This window comes from Ursus arctos, unplaced genomic scaffold (assembly GCF_023065955.2).
Source record: "Ursus arctos isolate Adak ecotype North America unplaced genomic scaffold, UrsArc2.0 scaffold_2, whole genome shotgun sequence".
In the NCBI taxonomy this organism is placed as follows: Eukaryota; Metazoa; Chordata; class Mammalia; order Carnivora; family Ursidae; genus Ursus; species Ursus arctos.
In genome coordinates, this window is record NW_026622874.1 from 88,251,929 (window position 1) to 88,279,049 (window position 27,121).

General features: G+C 56.6%; 2 protein-coding genes across 6 annotated transcripts; both read left to right on the plus strand.

Annotated features, from left to right (window-relative positions):
- The first annotated feature begins 479 nt into the window (after window positions 1-479).
- Window positions 480-19,633, plus strand: FBXL19 (F-box and leucine rich repeat protein 19). Of its 5 annotated transcripts, none has more exons than XM_048224649.2 (11): window positions 480-1,052; window positions 2,335-2,535; window positions 3,932-4,075; window positions 4,179-4,265; window positions 4,344-4,577; window positions 5,087-5,248; window positions 6,368-6,879; window positions 12,970-13,133; window positions 13,219-13,380; window positions 17,575-17,793; window positions 17,897-19,633. In XM_048224649.2, exons 2-11 carry the CDS (start codon window positions 2,359-2,361, stop codon window positions 18,073-18,075), a joined length of 2,040 nt encoding a protein of 679 aa, XP_048080606.1. In that variant the 5' UTR covers window positions 480-1,052; window positions 2,335-2,358; the 3' UTR covers window positions 18,076-19,633. The 5 variants fall into 5 exon arrangements, with proteins under 5 accessions (XP_048080606.1, XP_057171031.1, XP_026371624.1 ...); XM_057315048.1 differs by having other exon boundaries at window positions 5,087-5,119; XM_026515839.4 differs by having other exon boundaries at window positions 4,359-4,577.
- Window positions 19,634-20,008: 375 nt separating this feature from the next.
- On the plus strand, window positions 20,009-25,359 carry ORAI3 (ORAI calcium release-activated calcium modulator 3). Its single transcript, XM_026515842.4, has 2 exons — window positions 20,009-20,506; window positions 23,862-25,359. Exons 1-2 carry the CDS (start codon window positions 20,279-20,281, stop codon window positions 24,519-24,521), a joined length of 888 nt encoding a protein of 295 aa, XP_026371627.1. The 5' UTR covers window positions 20,009-20,278; the 3' UTR covers window positions 24,522-25,359.
- Window positions 25,360-27,121: the final 1,762 nt, after the last annotated feature.

A 27,121-nucleotide genomic window follows, 5' to 3' on the forward strand; every position in this document is an offset into this window, starting at 1 on the left:
TTCCCACGGTATCAACGGCGTCCGCAGGACTACGATTTCCGTCGTGCCCTGCGTGTGTTCGTCCTGGAAAGTGGAGGTGGTGGGGAAAGGAGGGGGCAGGGGGCGGGGTTCCTCTGGGAGAAGGAGGGAGTAAAGAGGAGGAGGAGGAGGGAAGGAGGAGGGAGGGGTGGGGGAAGAGAGGAGGAAGGAGGAAGGAGCTCAGGAGGGATGAGAGAGGCGGCCAGGGCCCCGGGCCGAAGCAGCGCGGGGCCGGGGGACCAGGGGGGCTGAGGCACCCCAATTGCCCCCTCCCCCTTTCCCTGCCCCCTTCCATCCTTTCCTTCCACCCTCCGGCTTGAGGAAGGGGATTTATTCAAATTTTATTTAAATCCCTATCTCTGGAGGGTCGCGCGCTGGGGGGAGGGGGAGAGGGCGGGGGCGCGCGCAGGCTGGGGGGGCGGGGCCGGAGCAGCTTCCTTCACCCCCCTCCACTAGCCCCGTAGCCCTAGGGCAGGGGGCCGCAGTCTAGGGGCGGGCCCAGGGGAGGGGGGCAGGTTACAGGGACCCCCCCCTCCCCGGGAACCGGCGGTGGGCGGGGCTTGAACCCCGGAAACGGTGGGGGGCCCAGGCCTGGCCCTAGACCCCTGGGCAGTGGGGGCCGGGAAGAGGCCAGTTAAAGGGCCGGGGGCGCTGGGGAGAGGCGGGGTGGGGGGAGGGGAGCTGTGACTCGGACCCCGGACGGAGTGGGGCCCGGGCAGAAGCTGAGCACCCTGCGCCCGAGGAGCCCCCGTTGGCCTGGGGGGGCTGAGGGACTGAGCCCCCCAGAGCAGGACCTCCCCCTGGAAGGGCCGCGCCGCAGCCCGTGGGAGGGCCTCGCCCCCGGCGCCCCCCATCTCCACTCGCCGCCGTCCCGGCCTCCGCCGGAGGGAGGGGCCGAGCGCCCTCGGGGGGCCGTGGACCCCGGCGTTCTGAGCGTTCCGCGCCCCGCGCCGCCCGGCCCCCCCGCCGCCGATGGCCGCCGACCCGCCGGGAGCTGCCGAGAAGGGAGAGATGGCTCCCGGGACACGTGTGAGGTGGGTTCATGCGGCTCCTCCTCACCCCCAGACCTGGGCAGCTCCCACTCCCATTCATCCTGAGCCCGACCTCTCTCTACCTTCCCCGCCCCCAGCCTCGCCCTCTCTTTGCTCCAAACTCCTCATCTCCAGCCCTCCTTCCTGTTACCTCTCAACCCTGGGGAACTGGCCTTCCTTCCTAGACCCTGCTTCCCCTTGCAGACCCCCATCCCCGCCTGCAGTCGCCGCCCTCCAGGCCCCTCCCCTGGAGCGCTGGAGGGCCCCTTCCCCCCATGGATGGGTCTGTAAGTCCCTGGAAAGGGGGAAGCTAGGGTAAGACTCTGGCCACGAAGAGACCCCTCCAGGCCTGCTGAGTCTGTATGGGATCTTGGAGGATCTGGTTTCCATGGGAAGGGGAGCCCAAGGGATTCTAGACAATTAGGGATGGAAAGTAGCCTGGGAAGCTTGGGGGTGGGGGAGAAGACATGTAGGACTGAGGCCATCCTGAGTTCTGTGGAGATGTCAGGGTGGATTCTAGAATCCCAGGGAATCTGGGAGATTGCCCAAGCTGACCTGAGAGATCCAAGAGGAGGGTGTCTTGGGACAGAGGGAGCTCTGTAGGGAGCAGAGCAGTTGAGATCTTGGGCAGAGGAGGGGCTCTGAAGCAGCATGGGGGGGGTGTCTCAGAGCCCTGGGGATGGGGGAGGGCAAGCATCCCATTGGATCTGTTGACAATGTATAGGTTTTGGGGCAAGAGAGATTGGTGGTAGTTGTGTGTGAGAGAGAAAGGAGGAAGAAAGGTCTAGAGCTTCTACCCAGGAATTTGTGGGTATCTTGAAGGTAACTCTGGGGAATTGTAATTTGGGGAATGCGTGGCGTGTAGTACGTTTGGATACCAGGGGAAGAGTTGGGGCCTCTCTAAGGTAACTCCACAAGCAAGGAGCCCTGGCTTTCCAAGGAGCTTTGGTGTGGGGGTGTCAGTGCAGAGGCCCCAGTCCCTTCTTCCTCCCCGGCCTAGGCAAGGGGGTGCTGAGGAAGTGTTAGAGGAAAGAGGAGTGAGGTCAGGAAGCCAGTTCTCAGACTCGCAGAGGAGCCAGGTGTGCACTTTGGAGAGAGAGGCCTTGAGTAGAGGGAGTGGTGCCCCCCCACCCCACTCCCAACCCGAGAGGGACGATGTCCTTGTTCCTTGTCTCCCGGGGTTGGAGAGCAAGCTCTGGCTGCCTAGGAATGGGGGGAGCTGCCAGGAGTTTCCCAAGCCAGGGCCTCATTGGGCCCACCTGACCTTGCCTCCATTCACCCACAGCCCTCGGCGTTGCTGACGCCCCCAATGTCGTCGAGCAGCCGGGGGCCGGGGGCCGGAGCGCGCCGACGCCGAACCCGCTGCCGCCGCTGCCGGGCCTGTGTGCGAACTGAGTGCGGGGACTGCCACTTCTGCCGAGACATGAAGAAGTTCGGGGGGCCCGGGCGCATGAAGCAGTCGTGCCTGCTCCGGCAGTGCACTGCCGTGAGTTCTGCCCCCAGCACATCCAACACCCCTGGGGCTTTGGGTGGCCTTCCCCAGCTGGCCCAAGCGCCTTTCTGGGGTGACTGCTTCCTAGGACACACTGTAGAGTTGCTGTTTGTTCACGCATTCATTCACTGTTTTGTTCAAACGTCCACCAGGCCCATTTTTGTTGCCAGTTCTAAGCTGGGGGCAATGATAGGGCACCCCAAAGAATCTGACCCCGTGCTTATCTTCATGTTTTTCCGGCTTCAGAGGCACAGACTTGTAGGGAGCTCAGCCCCACTTGGACTCCTCCTTAGAGGAATCTGTGCACAGGGGCCCACTCCCAGAGCTGGCCCAAGCGAATAGGTCTTAGCCTTCTCTGGCCTCTTCCTCACCTGCCAGAGTGGTCTCGGAGTGGAAGCCAGGCTTACCCTTTGTGTGACCTTGAACAAACACTTTGAACCTCAACGTACCTTTTCTGTGAAACATTTCCTTTGCTGAGTCGTAAAGATTAAGCAATAGCATGGATGTGAGTGTGCTCAGCACCCAGTAGGTATCGAGAACGTGAGTTTCTTTCTTTGAGCTCCCCCAGGGGGAGAACGTGGCCCTTCTCCAGCAGCCTTGAGGAGCCAGGGGCATCCTGCACCCCCTCCTGGAGGACCACCACCTCCTTTTCCCTCTAGCCCCTCTGTTGCCTTTTTACCCTCCGGCCCCCCTTTTGTCTTTCTTTGTCCCCCAACCCTTGCCTCACTTTCCCATTCCTCCTTTCCCTGCCTCCTTTTTTCTTGGGCCTGTCTCCCAGCCTTCAGCATCCCTCAAATGACTCTGTATTACCCTGCCCCCCACCCAAAGTCAAGTTGTCTGAGGGCTGCTCTCCCCTAGGACCAGCCAGTTGCCTTTAGCGTTCCCAGGAGTTTTGCCAAAACCTGATTCATTGTAGGGTCCAGAGCAACCGTTGGGCTGCCCATTGTGCAAACTCAGAATCATCCCAAGCCGCGGCCGCATCCCCTGCAGCTCTGTCTTTCAACAGTATTGTCATACTTGCTATGATTTCTGTCCTTGCCCAAAGCCAGCTCCAGTTTCAGGGTCACGCACACAGACCCTGACTCCAGTTGCAACATTTGCAGCGGTGATAACAACTATGTGTCCAGTGCCTCCCTGCATGATCTCATTCTTCCAGAGGTCCTGCAAAGGAAGAATGCCTAGCCCCATTTTACAGATGGAGAAACAGACGTAAGGAGATTAAATCATCTGCTCAAGGTCATACTGCCAAAAAGGAACAAATTCAAGATTTGACCTAGCTTGACCCATGGGTTCTGAAGCTCATCCAGCAACCGGCCAGGCTCCCCAGAAGGAAGGGTCTTACCCCTGTCGCTTGCTTTCGGGGTCCCTAATATTCCCTCTTCCCCAACAGCCCGTGCTCCCACACACAGCTGTGTGCCTCTTGTGTGGGGAGGCTGGGAAGGAGGACACAGTAGAGGGAGAGGAAGAGAAATTTGGTTTGAGCCTCATGGAGTGTACAATCTGCAATGAGATCGTCCACCCTGGCTGCCTGAAGGTGATGGCCCTGGGGGCCCCGGAGTCTGAAGGTGATGGCCCTGGGGAGCGCCGCCTCTGGGTTTACTGGCACTCTACATCCACTCCCTGCCCTCTGCCTACAGATGGGGAAGGCTGAGGGTGTCATCAATGCGGAGATCCCTAACTGCTGGGAGTGCCCTCGCTGCACCCAGGAAGGCCGGACCAGCAAGGTAGGGGTAGGGGCTGGGCTGGGTGCTGTGTTCTGCGTAGATAGTGGGTTGGGGAGCTGGAGAGAACCTCAACCCCAGCTTCCATCTCCCCAGGATACAGGTGAGGGACCAGGCCGCCGCAGGGCTGACAACGGCGAGGAGGGCGCCAGCCTGGGGAGTGGATGGAAGTTGACGGAGGAGCCGCCGCTTCCACCACCCCCACCCAGGCGCAAGGGCCCCTTACCTGCTGGGCCCCCCCCAGAGGACGTGCCTGGGCCCCCCAAAAGAAAGGAGAGGGAGGCAGGGAATGAGCCCCCCACCCCAAGGAAAAAGGTGAGCCAGGGAGCATGCTCATTAGGTCCAGTCCAAGGGATTCTGGGAGCGGTAGTCTAGTTCCTTTTTGGGGAGGGTGGGCCTGGGAGGCTGCGCTCTGTGGGTTCCCCAAGGGGTTGTTGGGGGATGTAGTTCAGGAAATGTTGGGTGGGGGAGGGTGGAGCATGCTCGGTGGGGAAGAGAGGTGCAGGTGAGCGGCAAGTGGCACTAGGCAGGGAAGCTTTGGGAGCCCTGGGTGCTTCAGGTAGGAGGGAGACAGCGTGCTCAAATTAGCTGCTACAGAGGAGGAAGGAGGGGCTGGAAAGGGCCTGAGGGGGAAGAAAGAGAAGACGAGAGCATGCTCAGTGAGCCAAGACACTGGTTGGAAGGTGAGCATGCTCAGAGTTCTTCCTGAGATGGGGGCTTCTGGGATTTGTAGTCTAAGAATCGAGCATGGATCTTAGTTCTGTGGACAATGAGGGGCTAATGGGGTCTCTCCCTTTCCCCATATTTCCCTCTTGCTCTGGTAGGTGAAAGGAGGCCGAGAGAGGCACCTGAAGAAGGTGGGTGGAGACGCCTGCCTCCTCCGAGGATCGGACCCAGGCGGCCCCGGCCTTCTGCCCCCCAGGGTTCTGAATCCGAGCCAGGCTTTCTCGTCCTGCCACCCTGGGCTCCCTCCCGAGAACTGGGAGGTGTGCCGGGGACCTCCTCCCTCCCCCTCCCACCTTTCCTTGCCCCACCCTCCACCCTGGAGACAGAGATCTGTCCCTTCCTGCTCACCTTGTCCTGCCCCTGCCCCATTTGGCCACAATGGGCATCTGGACCCCTGGGAAGAGTGGAGGGGGAGAGGTGGGTTGGGGCCAGGCCACAGGACTTTCCAGGAACCCTTGGGGTGTCATCTGACCCATTTGCGTCATCTTTCCAAACCTTAAAGGGAAAAGAACTGAGTTCAAATCCCTGCTCACTGACTCCCTGTGTGGTCTTGGCAACTTGTCAGCTGCTCTGAGCCTCGGTTCCTCATCTGTGAAGGAGATGATACTACCTACCTTATCCACCCATCCCACAGAACTGTTTACATCTAATGAAAGTAAATGAGATTTGTGAACTGTGATATGTACTTAGATTTGAGGAAGATGAGGCCCAGAGAGGTTAAAAGACTTGCCCAAGGTCACACCACAAAGCTAGAATTCAGATGTCACTTTGCACTGACACATGAATGTAAGGGTCGGCCTGACTGTGTTCAAATCCTGCTTCTGCCATTTGTCAGTCTGTAACCTCGGGCAAGTCACTTTGTCTCTCTAAGCCTCAGTTTCCTCGAGTGTAAGAAAAGTGGCCAGGTTGCCACTCCGTTGGACCACTGTGAGGATGTGAGTCCGTGAGTATGAGGTGCTCTGTCCCTCTCACATCTTCGAATAGACACTTGGAATCATCTAATCCAGCGTTTCGTGTTGTAGCTGATGAGGCCGGGGCTTCCCAAGGTCACACAGAGAGTTAGAGAGTTGGTAGCCAAGCCGATACTCAAAACCACATCTCTAATCTTTCTCCATATTGCATTGGCTTTGGAAACTCATAAGCTATTGAAACCCATCAGGCTTCTAATTTTTTGAATCAGTGCCTTCACGTGACAGATAAGGAGACTGAGGTCCAGAGAGGGACCTGATGTGGCTGAGGCCGCACATCGTTCGGGGGCAGAGCCATGGCTGGAACTCAGGACCGTCTCTGGGGCTGCTCGTGCCCTGCTGAGTCCTCAGGGCGGGGAGGTGGGAAAGGGCACGTCAGGCCCTAGAACAGCCTCCCCCGTCTCCTTGCAGAAACCAAAGCCGCCTTTGGCCTCGGCCGAGGGCCCGGCAGCACCATCCCCGTCGCCGCAGCGGGAGAAGCTGGAGCGTTTCAAGCGCATGTGCCAGCTGCTGGAGCGGGTGCCTGACACCTCGTCGTCGTCCTCGGACTCGGATTCCGACTCTGACTCTTCAGGCACATCGCTGAGTGAGGACGAGGCCCCTGGCGAGGCCCGGAATGGGCGACGGCCAGCCCGGGGCAGCTCGGGCGAGAAGGAGAACCGCGGGGGGCGGCGGGCTGTGCGCCCTGGCAGTGGGGGGCCCCTCCTCAGCTGGCCCCTGGGCCCCGCCCCACCGCCCCGGCCCCCACAGCTGGAGAGGCACGTGGTGCGGCCCCCACCTCGAAGCCCTGAGCCCGACACGCTGCCTTTGGCTGCTGGATCCGACCACCCCCTGCCCCGCGCCGCCTGGCTTCGTGTCTTCCAGCACCTCGGGCCCCGAGAGCTGTGCATCTGCATGCGAGTCTGCAGGACTTGGAGCCGCTGGTGAGTGGCCTGGATGGGCCTGGGTTCCTACTTGCCGTATGACCTGCAGCGGCAGGTTGTGACCTCTCTGGGTCCTGCTCTTAGGTTGATAATACTCCTGCAATACGTACGTTTTCTAGTCCGGTAACTTCCATATCTGCTGCGTGCAAGCTCCTTGCCATTGTTGGAGCTCATTTAACTCTCATAACAACTTTGCAAGGGTGGGTACCATATTATTTCCTTTTACAGATGAAGCTGAGGTTAGGGGTGTGGAGAGGAGGTAGTAGGACCAGGAGTTTGAACCCAGGCCCCATGGCTCCAGAATCTTTTCTCCTAATAACCGTCATTCGCGAGTGTTTATGCAGCAAGCAGAGTGCTACGTGCTGTAGTGCGTCCCCCGATTTGCTTTGCACAGTCCTTTTCCTGAGGACAGTCTCACTAGAGGTCCCATTTACACGTAGGGGGTGGCCCCTGCTCTCTCCGAGGTAGCCGTACTTCAGCCTCCTGACTCCCCTTGGCCCTGCTTCATGCCCCAGAGCCGCCCCCAGCTCCCTCTGCTTGTCCTACCCTCCCCACCCCCCACATCTCCCCACTGCTTCCTGAGCCTTGTTTGTTCAGAAATGTCGGTCATCCTCCCGAGCCCCTGGTCTTCCTCTTCGCTCCTGCCCCCGACAGAATCCTCCCCCAGTCCCCTCAGACTCCCACAGCACCCTGTTCCCCTCGCAGAGCACACGGAGGCCTTCCGCATGTCGACAAGCCTTCACTCCTTTATTCACGGTCAAGTTCACATCGCTGGGTAGAGTGGGGCGGACACTGTGTCTGTTTTATCTGCGCGTTCCCAGCGTGGGCCGGGGGCAGTGGAGGTGCCCACGAAGTGTTTCGTTAACTGAGTACTTTCAGCCTCATTCCCAGGCCTTACTGCTTAGCGGGCATCCTGGTGGGCACGTGGCAAACTGTGGGCTGACTTGTTCCTCGCAATTGCAGCGCTGTGGGAGAATGAGGGACCCCTGAAGTCACAGCGCAAGCTGGTGGCTGGACTCGGATGCCCCTCCTTTTCCCTGGGACTCTGGGGCACTGGTTGACACCTGTGGTCTCTGGGGAGGCTGGAGAGCTGAGAGGGTGGGAGTGCAGGCTCCAGAGGCAGGTTGCCTGTGGTTGAGTCTTACTCTTCCCCTGATAAGCTGACGGCCGCTGAGCTCATTTCTTAACTTCTCTGTGCCTCAGTTTCTTCTTCATCTGGTAAGCCAGGAGAACCAAAGCCTTTACTTCGTAGCGTTTTTGGGAGCTAACAGACATAAAGAACCGAGGACAGTACCCGGGAGATAGAAACTCCTCAGTGCCCTAACTATAACCAGTATTATTCACTCAGTTACAAATACTGCACAGACTTTGCATCCTCAGAACGTGGGCCTGGGCCCTTGAAGAGCTCCCAGTCAGCCTGCAACATAGAAGCAAAGAGAGCAGCTGCTGGGGATCACCACCCCCCCACGCACCTAGTGATTGAGAATATGTTTGCTGAGGCCTTCTCAAGGCCAGCTCTGTGCTTGGCTCGTGGGATGCAGGCCCGAAGAGGACTTCATTTCTACAAGGAGAGACTTGTGACCTGAAGTGGACGAAGCAGAGAGGCCGGACGGCACAGGGATTTCCAGCTTGGGCCCTGGAGTCTGCCACCCATGGGTGTCATCGGCTGTGACTGCTGTCCTGCCTGAGTGTTTGGCTGTGGGTGGAGAGCTATACCTTTCAAGGCCTGCTTTCTCATCTGTAGTCTGGGGTTCCTACTGATACCTTGTGGGGATTCAGCGACGTGGTTCTTGCCAAGCACTTAGCACAGTACTTGAAAGGTACTAAACACTAAAAAAAAAAATGGTGGGTTTTGATCAGGACAAGGGTAGGGCAGAGCAGAGGTAGGGTGGGACCAGTCAGGCGGCTCTGTCAGGCCTAGGCACTGAAGTAGGGGTGGGAGGAGTCGAGAGGAGGGACTTGAGCTGAGAATTTTTTAAGAAGCAGAAGGCCTTGTGTTTGGTAACTAAATGGCAGCGAGAGCACCAGGGTGACGACTCTCCGGCTGAGTTTCTGGCCCACAAGCCGGGGAGGGCAGGAGTGCCGTTCCCCAGGGTCGGGAATACCAGAGGTAGGGCAGGTTCCGGGAAAGCGAAGTGCTCAGATGGGACACGTTGGGTCCAAAAGGCCTGTGGGCCGATCAGGAGCTGGCAGGACAGCAGATGGATATACAGGTCTGACGCTCGGAAGATCCAGGTTTGGAAGTTTTCCCCAAAGAAGGAGGGCAGAAGACAGAATGTCAGGATCTGTGAGTTAGAGAAAGAGCAGCCAGAGACATGAGGAGATGGTGGAGGTGTCCTGCAGGAGAGAGATTGAGGAAGGAGTGAGTAGTGTAGGATGTTGGCAAGAGGTCATGGGAGACCAAGGACCAGAAGTGGCAGCTGGATTCGCTATATGAGGCCCTGGTGTCCTTGGCTGTGCTACATGGGAGTAGGGGACCAAAGCCAGGTCACGTGGGGTTGAGGACATCAGCTCCAAGGCAGGGACTTGGTCTGTTCGTTGCTGTGTCCCTAGTTTCTAAGATGGCGCCCGGCATACAGTAGATTCTAAGACAATACTGGATGGATGGATGGATGGATGGATGGATGGATGGAAGGAAGTGAGGAAATCAGGATGGTGTGTGGAAAGAGGTAGTGAGGGTGGAGACGGAGAGAAAGTTGTAGGTGGGAGAGCAGGAAGTTGCAGGCTTTCCTGTCTGGTGGCTTTTATCTCCTCTTGGGACCGGGAGGCAAAGTGAATGTACCAAGAGTGAGGGGAGGGGAGCAGGCGGAGGAAGCATGGCGGAGTTGTTGAGGCGCCAGAAAGAGGGTTGGAACTTTGGAGGACATGGGCAGAGAGGCTGGCAAGGAAGGGACTGGACCCCAAGGTCAAGGCCAGTTGGGGCTGGGAATAAAGGCCTGGAGATGGGTGGATAGGACAGTGGTGGCATCAGGGAGCCCAGGAGGGCATGAGCTCCTGCCAGACACCACTGGGGCTGGTGCCTCTGCATCCCCAAAGGGCCTCTGCAAGACAGAGGGTTAGGACCAGAATTTCAGATTTGGGAGGTGGGCTTAATAGGGGGCTGACTCTGTCGGGGCGGCTGGAGTCTAGGGAAAAGTAAACTGGGTTAGGGAACTTGGACGTCAAGCCCTGATGCCCCTGGAGGAGGGCAGGCCGTGCCTCTTAACAATTCTTCCTGCCCCTCAACTTAGCGTCATTCCGCGGCTTAGAAAGGACCCATCCATGGTTCCCTGCTGCCCTCACAGTGAACTCCCACAGCCCTGTTGGATATTTGCACATGTACAGTCCCTCAGTGACTGCACTAAACAACAGTCCCGCCTGGCACTGCGGTCTGCCTTGGCACAGCGTGCCCACCTCTGCAGCGTCTCCCCCTGCCTCTTCCTCAGACACAGCTCAGGTTCTCAGTCCAGACCGGCTTGGGGTAAAGCCTGGCTCTGCTGCCACTTAGTGGCTGTGGGACCTCGAGCAAGTTTCTCAACCTCTCTGGGCCTCATTTTCCTTAACTCTAAAAAGGAGGTTATAGTAACAGTATTTACTTCCTAGGGCTGTTGTGAGTTAACTGCGTAATGCACAGACCAGTGCCAGGCACACAGGAAACCCTTGAACTCTAGGTATTGATGCCGTCGTCATCCCCATCTTCCTCATTAATTAGGGGAGATGATGGCTTGCCCTTTGTTCCTGCTGCCTGAGTTTCCCCGAGTGTTCCGTTTTCTCTCTATCCCAGGCCTGGATGCTGGTGCTTCCCCATCGGGAACATCTACCCTTTTGGGAGGCTCCCTGTCCAGTGCTCTCATTGACTTTTACTATATCCCTTGCTGCTTCAGTTACTGTGGACCGGCTGTGTTTTCCCCGTTTCCTGAGAGCCCAGCAGAAGTTGGACACCTAGGATCCGTAGGGCCCTGAGCAACTGTTGGCTGCCATGCTAAGGTTTAAACCCAGTGTCCTGGTCATTCAAGGGCAAAGGAACCAATTCGTTCAAGCCAAGAAAAGTCATGGGAGACTTCCTGGAAGAGGAGACACTGGGGCTGAGCGTTGAAAGCTCTGGGTTGGTTGGCGTTTCGGGCAGAAGCACAACATGTACCAGTGTATGTTGGCACCAGGCAGCGTTGTGTGTCTATCGGTGGGCAGGTGGTTTGGTGTGGCTGTTGTGGAGTACGATACAGAAGCAGATGGGGGCCAGTGTGTGCCCCCAGGGGAAAGGGTTCCTTTTTAGCCATGGAAGATACAAGGGCTTCTGGGTGATTGTGGCAGTTGAGCTGAGACTCAGGACTGGGTGGGAGTGGGCAGGATTTCACTGAGTGGAAAGAGAAAAGGGGCAGAAGCTGGGTTGAGGGTAGGTTGGGTTTTTTCCTTTTCTGTTTTATCATTGGAAAGATTTGCAAGTGGTTATTGGTTGAGTGGAAGGAACCAGGAGAGGGAGAGGCTAGAGTATGGGGCGGGGGGGAAGCAGTAGGTGGGACCGAGAAGTGGAGTTGTTTGGACTGAAGCTGTAGTGTGTGTGCCCCCAGTAATTCCCTCAAATGTCAGACGGGGCTCTGCGGAGAACGCCTGGTAGCTTCAAGTGGCACAAAACCATGGCTTAATCCTTCTATTAGTTTTGAAAAGGAAGTCTCTCCATTGGGTGCTATTGTGTCCTTAACACTTCTCTAATACTTATCTCCCTGTTTAACAAAAATAGTCTTCAGGTAGTAGCCTAAAGCCACAGCGATGCCTGCCCAGGGTTTGACAGCCCCCCCGTGGTTTTTATTGTACTTATTTCTAAGGTTAACATTTTTATGTGAAGCAATACTGGTTTTGAGTGCAAGGAGGGGATCGATTGGAAGATAAATTCATGTTCTGAGAGAAGGGGCTAACAACTAACTGGAGTTGGTAACTGCTGCTCCAGCCCAGGGCTTCTGCAAGGGCAAGCCCTCAGAATGGGCGGTGGGAGGGAGGGGAGACCCAGCTTCCTGGGCCTTCCCCACCCCTGCGGCCTCTGACCCCGTCCGTCTAGCCCAGTGGGAATTTCCTGACATGTTTTTGAGAACTGGAAGAGAGTTTTCAGACTGAGTCTCGAGGAACTTTGTGGTGTGCCACGAAATGTTCACAGATGACCTTGGGAGAGGAGGGGAAGGGTTCCTTGGTAAAATACGTTTGGGAAGCCCTTCTCTGGTTCACCGCATGTTGGACCCATCAGGGCTGTCAGGGATCAGGAAAGCTGTCTAACTTCTGTGTAGGCCTCATTTGCCTTTGGAACTTTGATTCCTGGGCCCCACCATGCCTTCCATAAACACCGAGCGGATAAACGGAAAGCTGTAGATGACATGTGCTGTGGGGCAGTGCTCGGTGGAAGCTTCGGGACTTCACGCCGGCCTCGCACCATTCATTCATGCAACGGATGTGCAACAGATAACCCCTGGCACAGTGCTGGGTGCTGGCACTACCGAAGGGGACATGCCGTCCTGCCCTGGTAGGGCCTGCATTCTAGTCGAGGGACGCAGTAATCCGAGACAGGAGGTAACAGGGCCATGAGTCGAGCCTTGGGCAGCTGGCCATCAGAATGGGGCAGATGTGGCTCAAAGGCGGAGATGAAGAGAGGAGATGAGAAGTTCCCACGAGTCACCATAACTTAGCCAGGGAGAACTCCAGAAGCACAAGGTGGGGGTGGTGGGGGCTGCTGACACATCCCTTGGTGTTACATCAAATACAATGTGTCGGGTGATTGTGTCTTTAGCAGAATGCTTTATAAGCTGTAAGGTCTACAAACTGTAATGACCTCATTTGATCTCACGGGAGCCTTGTGGGGCAGGCTGAGTCTGGATCATTATCTTCGTTTTACAAGTGGAGCGTCTGAGGCTCAGGGAGAGGGATGGACCTGCCTGGGGTCTCGCATCCAGTTAGCGATAAAACTGCGCCCCAAACCCAGGGCTCTTGGCCTGAGGCTGGGGTACTTCCTGCCACCCCTGCTGTCTTTGTGGGCCAGGACAGAGCTGTGGCGAATGAGCTCTGAAATGGGGAGTTTCTCGGGTTCCCTAAGAGCTGAGGGCTCTGTCTCCCTCTTGTGGCTGATAGGTGCTATGACAAGCGTCTGTGGCCTCGAATGGACCTGAGCCGGCGAAAGTCACTGACCCCACCCATGCTCAGTGGTGTGGTTCGTCGCCAGCCCCGAGCCCTGGACCTCAGCTGGACAGGTGTCTCCAAGAAGCAGCTCATGTGGCTTCTGAACCGTCTGCAAGGTAGGGCGGGATGGCGAGGTAGGCCAGGGTGAAGAGGGAGACAGTCCTGGGATGGAGCACCAACTTCCTGACGTCCCCCGCCCAGGCCTGCAGGAGCTGGTGCTCTCCGGCTGCTCCTGGCTCTCTGTCTCTGCCCTGGGCTCAGCCCCACTGCCGGCCCTGCGGCTCCTGGACCTCCGCTGGATTGAGGATGTTAAAGACTCCCAGCTCCGCGAGCTGCTCTTGCCTCCACCAGACACCAAACCAGGTGTGGCGTCTGTTGGCTCATGTGTAGAATGGGTTGGGCAGGGAGAAGGGGGGAGGCATGAGGCCTCCAGGATCTCTTCCGACTCATGCTGGATATTAAGAGATTTAAAGAAAGGGCAGAACACAGAGTTTGGTTAGGAGGCCTTGCTTGGCCACCGTTCATTCGTTGACTTACCTGCTGGGCATTGGGCCCTGTGATAGAAGCTGTGAGGGAAGAGGGGCGAAGGGGAGATAGCCCCTGCCCTCCCGAGGGGAGACAGTTAACGCGGTGAAACACGGTATAGGACAGGAGAATGGCATAAGAATTCGGAAAGAAGCCGGGGGCATGGCCGATGGCCGGTAGGAGTGAAGTCCCTGGGTGTGGTGGGCACTCGTGGAGAGCCGCCTCCAAGGGGAGCGGCGACAATGGCCATGGAAGAATGCAGGCCCAGTATGGCCTGTCACTCACTCCCCCTTGTCAAGAGGAGCCAGACACGTGGATGTTCCTGTGAAATCGCCTTGATTTTTAAATGATGGCAGTTAATTTAACATTCTTTTAAAATTCAGGTGTGGACCAGTACAGGTATGGCTGAGCAATAGATTTGGCCCCTGTGCCCCCTTGCCCTACGGTGAAAGGATAAGGGTTTTCCCGAGGGAATGGAGCAGAAAGAGGGAGCCGGTTGACTCAGAAGGTTGCACGGGGTGGCGGCATCCTCTCGCAAGTCAGGCCAGCTACCTCTTCACCCTGGGTCAGGCCCAGGTGCCCTGTCAGGTGAAGACAGCTTTTCCTACTGAACACATACTCCGGCCTCGGCCCTGGAGTGTAGGGCCCTGGAGACCTCAGCCCCAGTCCCTACCCAGCTAGAACCCCAGTAATGCAGAAGAGAGAGAATCAGAAATAGAAGGTTACAGGGTGATACGGTTGAGGCTGTGGTTGGGCGTGGGGAGCAGTGAGAGGAGGTGCTATTTGAACTGAGTCCTGAAAGGGACAGCGTTGTCCCAGGGAGTGTGGGCCATGAATCAGCTCTTTGGTAGGGTATGAGGCCCATACTGGCAGAGGGGAATGCTGGGAGCAGAGGCCGGTCACAACGGAGGTATGGATTAGGAGCCCTGAGGCCTGGGGGTTCCTTGTCTAGCCAGGAGATGGGATGGGGTGGGATGCTCACAACAGCTTCTCTGGCCCCCGCTGATGCCAGAGGAACCATCCGGAAGGGCAGATCTGTTCATGTCACCCCTGTGCTCTAAACTTTCTCATAATCCCCCAGTGGTCTTTGGATAAAGACTAATACTTTGTCGCTAAGGCCTGGCGCGGTCTGGCTCCCACTGACCTATGCCATCCCCACATTATTTCAGCCTCTTCAGTGTCCTTGCCAAGGTTCCCTCCAGCCCTCAGGCCTTTGCTTAGTCCTCTTTGTCTAGAGTGCTGTATCCCTCTTTGTCTGATTAACACCTAATCATCCTTCAGGCCTCAGCATAAATGCCACTTCCTCCTAGAAGCCCTCCATGATATGATCCTTCCCCCCACTGAGATCAGGGTTCCTTTAGAGATTTGAGAGCAGTTCCCTCCCAGCTGTCACTGCATGGTTGTGAAGTGATTTGATGAAAACCATTTTCCTTTCCCTGAGTTCTAAGCTCTGGGGGGGGTGGGGGGGCAGGGGGTGTGCTCACCCCAGAGCCTTGCTTTCACAGCGCACTTTTCAGTTCCCTTCTTCCCACTCCACCACCACTCCCCCCCACCCCCTGTCATGGCAGCCTTGGAAGGAGGTAGAGAAGCATCTAGGATTCTTCTTACTATTTGGACAAGGCACTAGAGGCTCAGAGGGGTTGACTGACTGCTCCGAGTCACACAGGCAGAGCTAGACCCGAGAACTTCCCCGTCGCCCACTCTCACTGGAGTTGAACTGAGCCAGGACAATTTGGGTGGGCGTGAAGGTGGGCATTGGGAACTGTGGAGTCCATGAGGTGAGAAAAAGTGCTGGTTGGCAGGCCCCAACGACCTCAGGAGCTTGCAAAGATGAGCCTTCCAGGCCCTTAAGACTGTTGTAGTGTTGGGTCTCTATACCCACTTTTCTTATCTTGGCTTCCTGGCTCTGTGCGGCATTCCTCGAGCAAAACTTAAAGTTCTATTTCCTTATTTTTGTCCCTGCTGCTCTCTGCCTGGCCTGCTCTTGTCTCACTCCTCATGTTCAAATCCTTGAAAGCCCAGCTTACATGCTGCCACCTCAGGGAGACCTTGCAGATGTCCTCTTCCCCTGGCCAAAGCCAGACATGACCTGTCTTTCCCCTGCTTCCCTCTAATGGCTTTTAGCTGTGGCCCAAGATTGAGGGCATCTGTAGATGGAGCCCCTTCCCAGGCTCTCAGCCCCTCAAAGGAAAAAGCGAGGCAGAATTCAGAGTTTGCCAAGTCAAGTGTCCACGCAGGTGGCCTGGCAGGTGACAGAAGGGGTGGGCTTGGTGAATGACTTTAGGGAGTAGCACCTTGCAACCCAGTTCCCAGCTAGTCCTTTTCAGGTGAAAGGGATAGCCCGGTAGTGCCAGATCTTAGAATTTTTCAAAGAAAAGCTCTATCTAAATTTTTTTTGTGGAAACGTCTTTTTGGTAGCATTCGTCATTAAGAAAAATTTCAGCGCAATGCAGATTCCGTAACACATTTGTATAGGCTTGTTTCATGAGTTTGAGATACCGAATCTGGTTTATCTATGGGCTAGGCCGGTGCCTCGGAGGCAGATAGCATTGTGGTATGTTTGGTCTGGCACCGGCTTACTTCAGTCATGTGACTGCGGACAGATTGCTTTCATGATTTGGGCTCTGAGTTTTCATCTGTAAGCAGGACTGATAATCACACAGCTGTGGTTGTTAGAGCTCGGTCCAGACCAGCAGCATCCCCATTACCGGAGAACTTGGTGGAAAAATGAACTCTGAGGCCTTTCCTTAGGTTCCCTAACCTCTGGTAGTGGGTCCAGCGACCATTTTAGGCAGCTCTCCAGGGGATGCAGAAGAGCCCTGGCCTGGGGCAGGCTGCCAGTTGGCCCCCTTAGCTGATGCCTGGCCCACACTGAGTGCTCAATTAACAGTGGCTGGTGTACCATAGGCACTTAGTTTAAAAAACATAGGGGTGCCTGTGTGGCTCAGTCGGTTAACCGTTTGGCTCTTGATTTTGGCTCGGGTCATGATCTCAGGGTCCTGAGAAGGAACCAGGCTCCATGCTGGGCGTGGAACCTGCTTAAGATTTTGTCTCTCCCTCTGCCCCTCCCTGCTCTTCTCAAAACCTAAAATGCAGGAATGTGGTCGATACAATAAAAGCAAAGCAGGCCGCATGTTTTGGGTGTAGAGATGAGGGACTTGAGTTCTTCCCTGGAGGTGAGGGAAGAAGCAGTCTCTAAGCTCAGGGACACCTGCCAGGCATAGGATTGAACATAGGTGTCCATGGGCAGAATCTCAGAGCATGGGAAGGGGAGTTAGGAACAGAGACGGGGATGAGACCTTATAGGAACTGGAATGTTCTAACCAAGGAGGTGCCCTCAGAGTTTTTAGTAGAGGAGGGATGGTGCCCCACTACTGTGTTTTTGAGCACAGCTCTCTTTGGATGCCAGGAAGGAGAGGAGAGACTGGACCAGGGTGAGGAGACTGGGGCAGGAGTTCATGCAAGAGTAGTGTTGTCCCGGGGGGGTGCCCAGGGAATGGAGAGAAAGGGATCTAGCTGGTGATGTTACTAATGGAAGGAGAGGGGAGTAGGAGGGGAGCCTGGGGTGGCAGTTCCATTAGGGAAGGCATTTGTCGGATGAGTGAATATATACCGAGCACTGATATCCCAATTGCTAAGGATAGAGCAAGAACAAGACAAAAATTCTTGCTTTCGTGAAACTTACATTCTAGTGGGAGGAGAGAAAAAAAATAGGTCACATGGTGAGAAAAGGGGGGACAGTAATGGCAGGCAAGGGGTAGGAGTATGTGGAATGTTACTGTATCAAATGGAGTAATCATGGAAGGTCTCACGGAGGAGGTGATGTGAGCAGTGGACGGATTAGATGAGGTCAGGTTGTGCGGGTGTCTGGGAGAAGAGCCAGCCATGTAGAGAACACAGGTGGAGGTTCTGTTATTGTGGAAGCGGGTCTGGGGGCTGGTGAGGAACAGGAGTGTGGAGACAGCTGGTCTGGGGGCCTAGGGGCAGGCCCAGGAGTGGCCAGGAGTGCTGACCTCTTAACTGCCTGCCCAGGGCAAACAGAGAGCCGTGGGCGGCTTCAGGGGGTAGCGGAGCTGCGCCTGGCGGGCCTGGAGCTGACGGATGCCTCCCTGCGGCTCCTGCTGCGCCACGCACCCCAGCTGAGTGCCCTGGACCTGAGCCACTGCGCCCACGTCGGGGACCCCAGCGTCCACCTCCTCACGGCCCCCACTTCCCCCCTCCGCGAGACCTTGGTGCACCTCAATCTTGCAGGTAAGCATCCTGTCTGTCCATCCTGCTGGTGTGTTGCTCCCCGGGGCCAGTGCCCACCCTGTACTCACCGTCCTGGTCTCCGCTGCTACTGCCTCCCCCCCAGGTTGCCACCGCCTCACGGACCACTGCCTCCCGCTGTTCCGCCGCTGCCCGCGCCTCCGCCGCCTAGACCTGCGCTCCTGCCGCCAGCTCTCACCTGAAGCTTGTGCCCGGCTGGCAGCCGCTGGGCCCCCCGGCCCCTTCCGCTGCCCAGAGGAGAAGCTCCTTCTCAAGGACAGCTAGTTGGGTGCCCCCCACCCTCCCCCAGGACTCATCAGGAGCCTGGACCTCGGGCCTTCATTTTATCCCTGCCAGGAGGCCAGGTTACCCACCTCATGACTTGGGATTCCTGCCCAGGGACTCGAGCCAGCCTCCCCCCTTTTCTACCCCCTGCACTGATATCTCTGGGGGTCTCTCCTTCCCATCCCCTCTCCCTTCCACCTGCTTCATTGTCCATCCCCTGGGGGGTGTGGGTCAGAGGTACAGGGGGGTGCTGAGCCAAAGGGATGGTGGGAGGGGGGGTAAGGTGCAAGTTTGAGGGAGGGAAATTGGGGAAAGGGTATCTGCAGACAGGATACTGGGAGCCAGGGGGCTGGGGGAGGTGGAGGATGGGCTGGGGGAGGGGGGGGCAGAAAGCAGACCACCAAGGGTTCAGGGAACAAAGACCAGATACTTGGAGTTGGGGGGTGGGGGTGGGGCCAAAAAGGGAAACCAGAGGAGCAATTGGGGATCCACGTGTCAGAGGTGGGGGGGGACTCGGGGAACCAGGGGAAAACCAGGGCTGAGTGAGGGGTGGGGGCAAAGAGCAGGTGTGGGGGCAGTAGTACCCCCTCAGGGGGTCACACCCCTCTCCTTACTCCCTCCCCAGATTTCAGTTCCTTCCCCCCCCCAACCCTGACTCCTTGAACGTCACTGACAATGGCAGCTATTGCGAGGAGTGGGGGCCGCGGGCCTACCCGCTGTTCAGCGTGGCCCAGGGGAGTGGTGAGGGGTACCCCAGCCCCCTACCTGCCTCCCCGCACAATACTTGAACATTCATCTGTACTGAAGTGTTACTTGAACCGGGGGAACCTCGGACCTGGGGGAGCCGGAGTGAGGGGACTGATCGGCTTGGACTGAGACTGGACTGGTGGGCACCCAGCTTGGACTGCGCCACCCCCAGGCTCTCTCTTGCTTTACTGTATTGAGCAGCTCCACCCCTCCTGACCTGAGGTGGGGGTGGGGATGGGGTGCCAGCCCAATGATGGGGAAGGTGGGACTCCTCCAGCTTGGCTCTTCCCACTCTTTCATCGTCATGGAAACTTGTATCCCATTTGCCCAGGGAACTGCCACTCCTGGTTGCCATGGAAATAGCAGCCAATGGACACCTCCCGAAGCCAGTGCTAAGGCTGGAAATGGCCCCTCTTAGTTGCCATGGGAACTTAGTAACAGACTCTTGGCCCTCCCCCACCCGTCCTGGGGCGGGGGCGGGGCTTGGGGAGCCGGGGGGAGGAGTTGGGGCCGGGTTCCGCCCCTCAGCCCAGGCCTCCCGGGGGAGCCGGGTTGTACCATGTAGGGGAGGGGGGATCTATCCACATACCTCAGGTAACAGGGAGGTGCGAGGGTGGGGGGAGGGACTGGGCGGACCAAAGGCCGGAGGGGAGGGGGTTCTGGGTATGGCGAAAGGCTTGAGGATGGGGCCGCTTGGGGGAGGGGGAGGAGGCAGCCCGGCGGGGGCAAGTGGGGGTCCCAGCCGGGCTGGGCCCCTGGGCCCCAGGTCTGTACAATACGGTTTGCTATAAAACTCAAAATCTTCCAGCCAGGGCCGCCGCGTTCTTGTGTGTCTCTTCGGCGTTGGGTTGGGGGAAGAGCTGGAACAGTCGGCGTGCTCATCCTTGGAGCCTCCCGGAGAAGGGGGCTGTTTGGATGGATCCGGGGGTCCTTAGGACCTCCCATGCTTCTCGGAACTGATGACGCCGGACCCCCTGCGGTCCCTACAGGTGGATGGGTTCACCTTCCCCCAGCTCACTACTTACGGGGAGGGGTTTGGAGATCTGGGCATCTAGGGGGTGTCCAAGTGTGCCGAATTGTCCAGGGCTCGGGAACTCCCAGTCCTAGGCTGGGGCTCGGGCGCCTGGGTGATAGGTGCCCTGGGGTCGCGAGGTCCCTCGGGCTCTCTGCCGACGGGCTCCCCCCCACCCGGCTCCACCCCATCATGTGGCCGCTCCGGCTCCGCCTCCGCCCCAGTTCCGGTTTCGGCCTCTGCTGTCTTGCTCCGGCCCCTAGGGCTCCCCGCAGACGTCCGCCTGTCCCGCTCCACCTGGGCGCCCGCCGCCTGCATCCCCGCTCGCCCCGTCGGGGAATGGGGCCTTCCGCCGGCCTGGACCGGCCCTCGTGGGGCCCCCGGGGCGACTCGGGCCCCCCGTGACCCCCCCCCACACGCCGGCCCAGTGCTGCGGCCCCCAGGATGAAGGGCGGCGAGGGGGACGCGGGCGAACAGGCCCCGCTGAACCCGGAGGCCGAGAGCCCCGCGGGCTCGGCCACGTACCGAGAGTTCGTGCACCGCGGCTACCTGGACCTCATGGGGGCCAGTCAGCACTCGCTGCGGGCGCTCAGCTGGCGCCGCCTCTACCTCAGCCGGGCCAAGCTCAAAGCCTCCAGCCGCACGTCTGCCCTGCTCTCGGGCTTCGCCATGGTGAGGGGAGGGCAGGGGCGCACCGGGTGGGGGTGAGGCTCCATGGGGGCATGGGGTCGTGGGCGAAGCAAACGGGTGCCCGAGGGCGATGGGACAGAGGAAAGGGAAAGAAGGGTTTTTAAGAGGTAAAGGAGTACAAACAAGGTCCTAAGGTTTGTTCCATTTTATGGGTGTGTGTGTGCGTGTGTGTGTGCGTGTGTGTGTGTGTGTGTGTAAACAGACTCCTAGCATAAACTGGACCATAGGAGTATAAAGCCCCAACGGTGTCATGAGCAGAGACAAATCACCAAGGGGGCTACATATCCAAGGGTGGGGCAGAGAGGTCCGGGAGGAGCATGGTCCCAGGCAGGAGTCATGACCAGGTTCCCATGAGAGGTTCAAAGGCAAATCAGAGCGGGGGAAGGGGGGGCAATATACACAGGACTGGGGGAGTCAAAATAAACCGGATGCAGTGGTTCCCTAATGGAAGGCGGCCCGTCCCCAGGAAGGTGACCAGTCCCTAGCAGTCACAGAGAGTGCCGGTGTCACCCAGGACAGCCTTGAGCAGAGAGGATGCCCCTGAGGAAGCTGCTGGGGGAAGAAGGTGATGAGGAAGCTGATCCATGATTGCTCAGCTGATACACTGCAGCTGTGGGAAGATGCTATCAGCTAACGGTCCCCGCGGAGGCCTGGTAGGAAATGGGACTGAAAGAGTCCCAGGGTCAGGAGGAGTCAGCAGACACAAACCCTGCCTCCTCTGGGCCTGTGGCCAGCTGTGTGACCCTGGACAGGCATCCAACCGCTCGAGGGCCAGTGGGAAACTGTGAGATCAGAGGGTGCGCCCTCTGTAGCCTGCAAGTACCCGCCCCAGGACGAGCTGATTCTTGTCAAACTCTAGATCCCAGCGTGTCAGAGCAAGACACACATCAGAGATGGCTCGGACTACCTGTTTATTGGGCAGGCATAGAAACCAAGGCCCAGAGTGGACCACTGCCTCTGCCAAGAATGAACTAGGACCCCTGGATCCCCGAACTGTTGTTAGTCCGGGGTTTCTCCACCATCATGATAGAGAGAAAGGAGAAAGCAAGCTGGAGGGGGGCCTTCATAGGAATGTATGGAGATGGGGATGGACGGGGTCACAGCACTAGGTGATTTGGGTTAGTCTCTGCCCTGCTCTTGACCAAAGCCTCTGTATTTGAATGATGAGAGGAAAAGTCTATCCCTAGGCGTCATCCAAGGTCTATGGTTTTCTATGTGGGGGCCCAGGATCCATAGGCCAGCCCACTTTTCCTGATGCGGGGTCAGCTAGGGACAGGGAGGCGGCTCCCTTTCACCTGTACGGACTGCAGAGGGAAGGAAGTGACTTCATGGACCTAGCTGAGGGAGGTCCCCACCCCCATCCATCTCATGGTCCAGCCTGTTCCCAAGGGGACAATCCAGCCTGCTGCTGGACTTGCACGTTGCTGGGGTGACAGCTTAAACGCCAGGACCTTCTCTGCAGGATCGAAAGGCCAGATGAGTAGGTTCTGGGGGCAGGACTGGCCCCAGTCCTGCCAGGGGAGAGCAAGGCTGGGTCAGGCTCTGGGAGAAACCAGGCCTAGGCCTGGCCCAGATCTCTGTCTGTAGAAAACCGCTAACCCTCGCCATGGCCCAATTTCCCAAAATACTTAGCCTTGTCTTTCTACCACCACCCTCCAGGCTCTGTATCTTCTTCCTTCCCCCAGCCCCAGAGCAGTCTAATGGTTCCTGCAAGAACCAGGCATGGGGAAAGATCCAGATTCTGGTATCTGGGTAGCCTGGGTTAGAATAACATTATACAAATTGTATGGCCCTGTCATGTAGTACCGGGTAATACATCCCAGTATCCCATGTCATGCAGTACCAGCTTTTATGTGTATCACATTTATTATTCTATGAAGTAGTTACCACTGCTGTGGCCATTTTACAGATGAGAAAACAGGATCAGAGATGTTAAGACACCTGTCCAAGATCCCACAGCAAGTAAGTGGCAGTTTGAACTTAGATAGTCTGGCTCTGGAATCCAGATGTACACAATCCTAGAATAGGATCATCAACGCAAATGTTTGCAAAGGACAGGCAGGTGTTATGGGCGCCAAGTTGGCTGAGTGGGGACTGTGGCTATCAGGAGACCCCATGACCTGTCCAAAGGAAGCAGTCATGACTCAACTCTAGCTGATAGTTGACATGTAGGAATGTGGGTCTGGTGTAACCAGATCTTCCAATTTTTCAAGAGGATCTGGAAATAGGGATATTTATAGAAAATCTCTTGAGTTTTAAAAGTGCAACCTAGTTCCTTAAAAAACACACTGTATGAGCCAAGCAAAACATGGGTGCAAAGTTGGCTTGGGTTCATGGTATACCAATTTGCAGACTCTGGCCTTGGACTTCAGTGTTCTTAAGAGCCTTGCTAAGGAACCTGTTAACAGTGCTAAGAACACTAATAGTAACACTAGTATTAATAACAGTTAATAACACTAATAATAACAACAAACACCTAGCACTTACTGTTAGTGCTTGGTGTACATTATCTCATTTAATTTTACAACAACCCTGTAAGGCAAGTAGGTGCCATTATCGATCCCCACTTTCCAGATGAGGAAACTGAGGCATAGAACTAAGTCACTTGCTCAAGATTCCACAGCTTGGAGAGCTGAGAGTGAACCCAGACGGCCCAGCTCCGGAATCTGCTTTTTTTTTTTTAAGATTTTATTTATTTATTTGACTGAGAGAGAGACAGCCATTGAAAGAGGGAACACAAGCAGGGGGAGTGTAAGAGGGAGAAGCAGGCTCCCAGCAGAGGATCCCGATGCAGGGCTCAATCCCAGGACTCCGGGATCAAGCCCTGAGCTGAAGGCAGACGCTCAATGACTGAGCCACCCAGGCGCCCCCCCCCCTTTTTTTTAAGATTTTATTTATTTATTAGAGAGAGTGTGTGTGTGTGTATGCGGAAGGAGAGGGAGAAGCAGACCCCCGCTGAGCAGGGAGCCTGATGTGGGTATGGATCCCAGGACCCTGGGATCACAACCTGAGCTGAAGGCAGACACTTAGCCAACTGAGCCACCCAGGCGTCCCCAGAATCTGCTTTTCTAACCCCCATAACAAGGTAAGATTTTCAGAAATGTGTCATCCGATGTGTCAGCCGTCTCGATAGCCAGGTGCAGAAACCAAAGCCAGAACAGCACAGAGCCTTACCAAGGTGGCTGTTTCATTCACTCAACAGAGACTAAGCACCTTCTTCCTGCCAGGCACCGTTCTAGGCCCTAGGGATACGCTGATGATACACTCCAACAGGCAAAACGACACTCTACAGCCAGAGAGGCTGTGGGCGCTCACGCCAGCTCCTCTGTCCCCGCAGGTGGCCATGGTGGAGGTACAGCTGGAGAGCGACCACGAGTACCCGCCGGGCCTGCTGGTGGCCTTCAGTGCCTGCACGACCGTGCTAGTAGCTGTGCACCTCTTCGCACTCATGGTCTCCACGTGTCTGCTGCCCCACATAGAAGCCGTTAGCAACATCCACAACCTCAACTCTGTCCACCAGTCGCCACACCAGCGACTCCATCGCTACGTGGAGCTGGCCTGGGGCTTCTCCACTGCCTTGGGCACCTTCCTCTTCCTCGCTGAAGTTGTCCTGGTGGGCTGGGTCAAGTTTGTGCCCATTGGGACGCCCTTGGGCACACCAGCCCCTGTGGTACCTGCCTCCCAGGTGCCTGGGACTCTGTTACCGCCGACCACCTCCCTTAGTCCAGCTTCCAAGCCGTCCTCTCCTTCGATAACTCCGTCACAGACTGAGCCATCCGAGGCCTGCCCACCTCGGCAGGCGTGTGTGGCCGGAGGGGCCCACGGACCAGGCTGGCAAGCAGCCATGGCCTCCACGGCAATCATGGTACCGGTGGGGCTTGTGTTTGTGGCCTTTGCCCTGCATTTCTACCGCTCCTTGGTGGCTCACAAGACCGACCGCCACAAGCAGGAGCTGGAGGAGCTGAGTCGCCTGCAGGGGGAGCTGCAGGCCGTGTGAGGCTGATGGTAGCCACCGATGCAAACACTGCCTCCCTCTGGTCTGCGAGAGGACTCAGGTCCACAGACCGCATTCCCTGCCCCTGCCTGGAGCCACTTCTTGTGGCCACTCTCAGGTAGAGACCAGATTCCTGCCTTCAGGGTCCTTTGGGCTGGGCCTTGGGGCAGCTTCCACATTCCCAGGGATTCTCCCTGTCAATCTGTCCCAGTCTGTCCACTCTACATCGGGCTGGGAGGAGCAAGGGAGGAAGTAGAAGGTCTCCAGTCCAAGGATCATGGTAGGTGGAGGGGAGGCAGGGAGACCCTGGTCAGACCTTTGGTGCTGACCCGTAGCCACTTACCCCTGTACAGGGTGTGGAGGTCAGAAGGTTACACAGCCACCCAGCTGCCTCAGAAGGCAGTCAACTCTTGCTTTATTTTTGTAGAATCTTCTTTATGGTTGGCATTTGGGGGAAGCTTCTCCCCATCTCCAGATTTTGATGGGTTCCACATTCTCATTCTTGCTTTAGTTGCTGTAGAGAAGGATTTGGGTGGTTCTACCACAGATGTAGGCCCAGCCTTTCCTAGAAGGAGCCTCCCTGTTTTTGGGGGTTCAAGTGCCTGCCCCACTGCCCTAGACCCACACTTAAGCTTCTGTGTCCGGTTCTCACTCTCCTGGGCCAGGGCTGGAGATCTTTGGAGACTAAGGGCCTGTGTGCCCAACCTGACTCCCGAGCAAGGGTTGTGGAGGTGAGAAGGTTTTAAGGGAGAAGTTCCAGTCGCTAGCCCTTGGAATACAGAGCTATTCTGACACTGAGTTTTTGATGCACCTTGTTTTGTATAATAAATTGTGTTTCACAGATGTCCCTGTGGCTTTGAATGGGGTGAAGGGGAGGCCTCCTTGGGATCAGGTGACTTACTTTTTTTTTTTTTTTAAGATTTTATTTATTAGTAGGGGCGCCTGGGTGGTTCAGTCGTTAAGCGTCTGCCTTCGGCTCAGGTCATGATCCCAGGGTCATGGGATCAAGCCCCGCATCGGGCTCCCTGCTCAGGGGGAAGCCTGCTTCTCCCTCTCCCACTCCCCTTGCTTGTGTTCCCTCTCTCGCTGTGTCTCTCTCTGTCAAACAAAATCTTAAAAAAAAGTTTTTTTTTAAATTTATTAGAGAGTGCAAATAGAGAGGGAAAAGCAGACGCCCCACTGAGCAGGGAGCCCGACATGAGGCTCCATCCCAGGACTGGGATCATGACCTGAGCTAAAGGCAGATGCTTAACCAACTGAGTTGCCCAGGCGCCCCCAGGTGACTTATTTCTAAGAGCCAGGTGTAAGCAGGTATACCTGGGGGTGGAGAAAGACTGGTTCCAGATATGACCCCCTTCTGGTGCTGACAGGGGCCAGTAGCTCCTGATTTGGAGACTGAGTTATTCCAAGGCTAAAAATTTTTGCCCTTTTTGTCCTGAGCCCAGAGTCTCCATCTCTTCCATTGTGGATTTAGAATAAGTTTCTTTTGGTGTAACTTTCTTGAGTTGCTACTACATACTTAAAGCTAGGTAATCGTATTTAACTTTCGCAACCACCTCAAGAGACAAGTCTTTATCATTTGCATTTCGGAGATAAGGAAACAAGCCTGAGAAAGCTGAGGATCTTGCCCAAAGCCAATGAAAACGGACTACATTTACCATAGCATGGGGAATCTCTGTCTGATATAAGAAGCCAATACCCTTCCACTGAGACAAGAGAAAGGAATCTGCTCTTACCACCCATGCGTTCATGTAAATTCTTTTTAGCCTGATTTTCTTCAAAATTTTAAGGGGTTCTAATCCTCTCATCTATTCTTACCGTGTGAGACCTCGGTCAAGTCCGTCTTTTCTCTTTTCCTATTAGAATTGCGAATTTGCATGAGCCAGGCCCACCTTTCCTGCACTGTTCCGACGCCTACAACAGTCCTGCGTGACAGGAATTAACATCTTTTCAGAGGAAGAATCTTAAGTTTAGAGAGGTCAGTGGCTTGCCCAAGGTCACACAGCGAGGGACTAACGTAGGTGGAAATGTCTGAAAGCTAGGGCATCCTCAGCTCAAGCCGCGGGGCCTCTTGGGAGTGCCGTTACCCAGAAACCAAGATGCCCTGCGTCCCAGCAAAAGAAAAGGATGCCCGGCCTCGGTGACCTCAGCGCCTGGGCTGGTGCTGCCCTCGAGCGGCGGGACCACGTAAGCATAGGGTCCCCCCCACCCCAGCTGAAAACGGCGGGCACTGGGACCATGATGCTTGGAGAATCGACCAGCCCATCTCCAGTACGTACCAGTTTATTTTTCACAATACCTGTTTTAGGGCCTTTAGGCTCCACAAGTCTTACAACATTACTTTGAGGCAGCCTCTGACTTAATCACGAATGGTGGGTCGAGTATAGGTAAAATGCGGCACTTGCCGCAGGCCTCAGTCTCCCAATCTGTCAAATGGGCACCTTAAACAGCTAGAAGCCCAAGGGGGATAGCGACAGGAAAACCTTCCCCGCATTACGTGCGACGCCAGGCAAACGGCCTGAGTCACTACTGTTGGTTGTATTTTTCCACCTTCTGGGCGCCCCTCCCAGCCCGCACTGTTTCGGTGGGTCCTACAGGAAGCG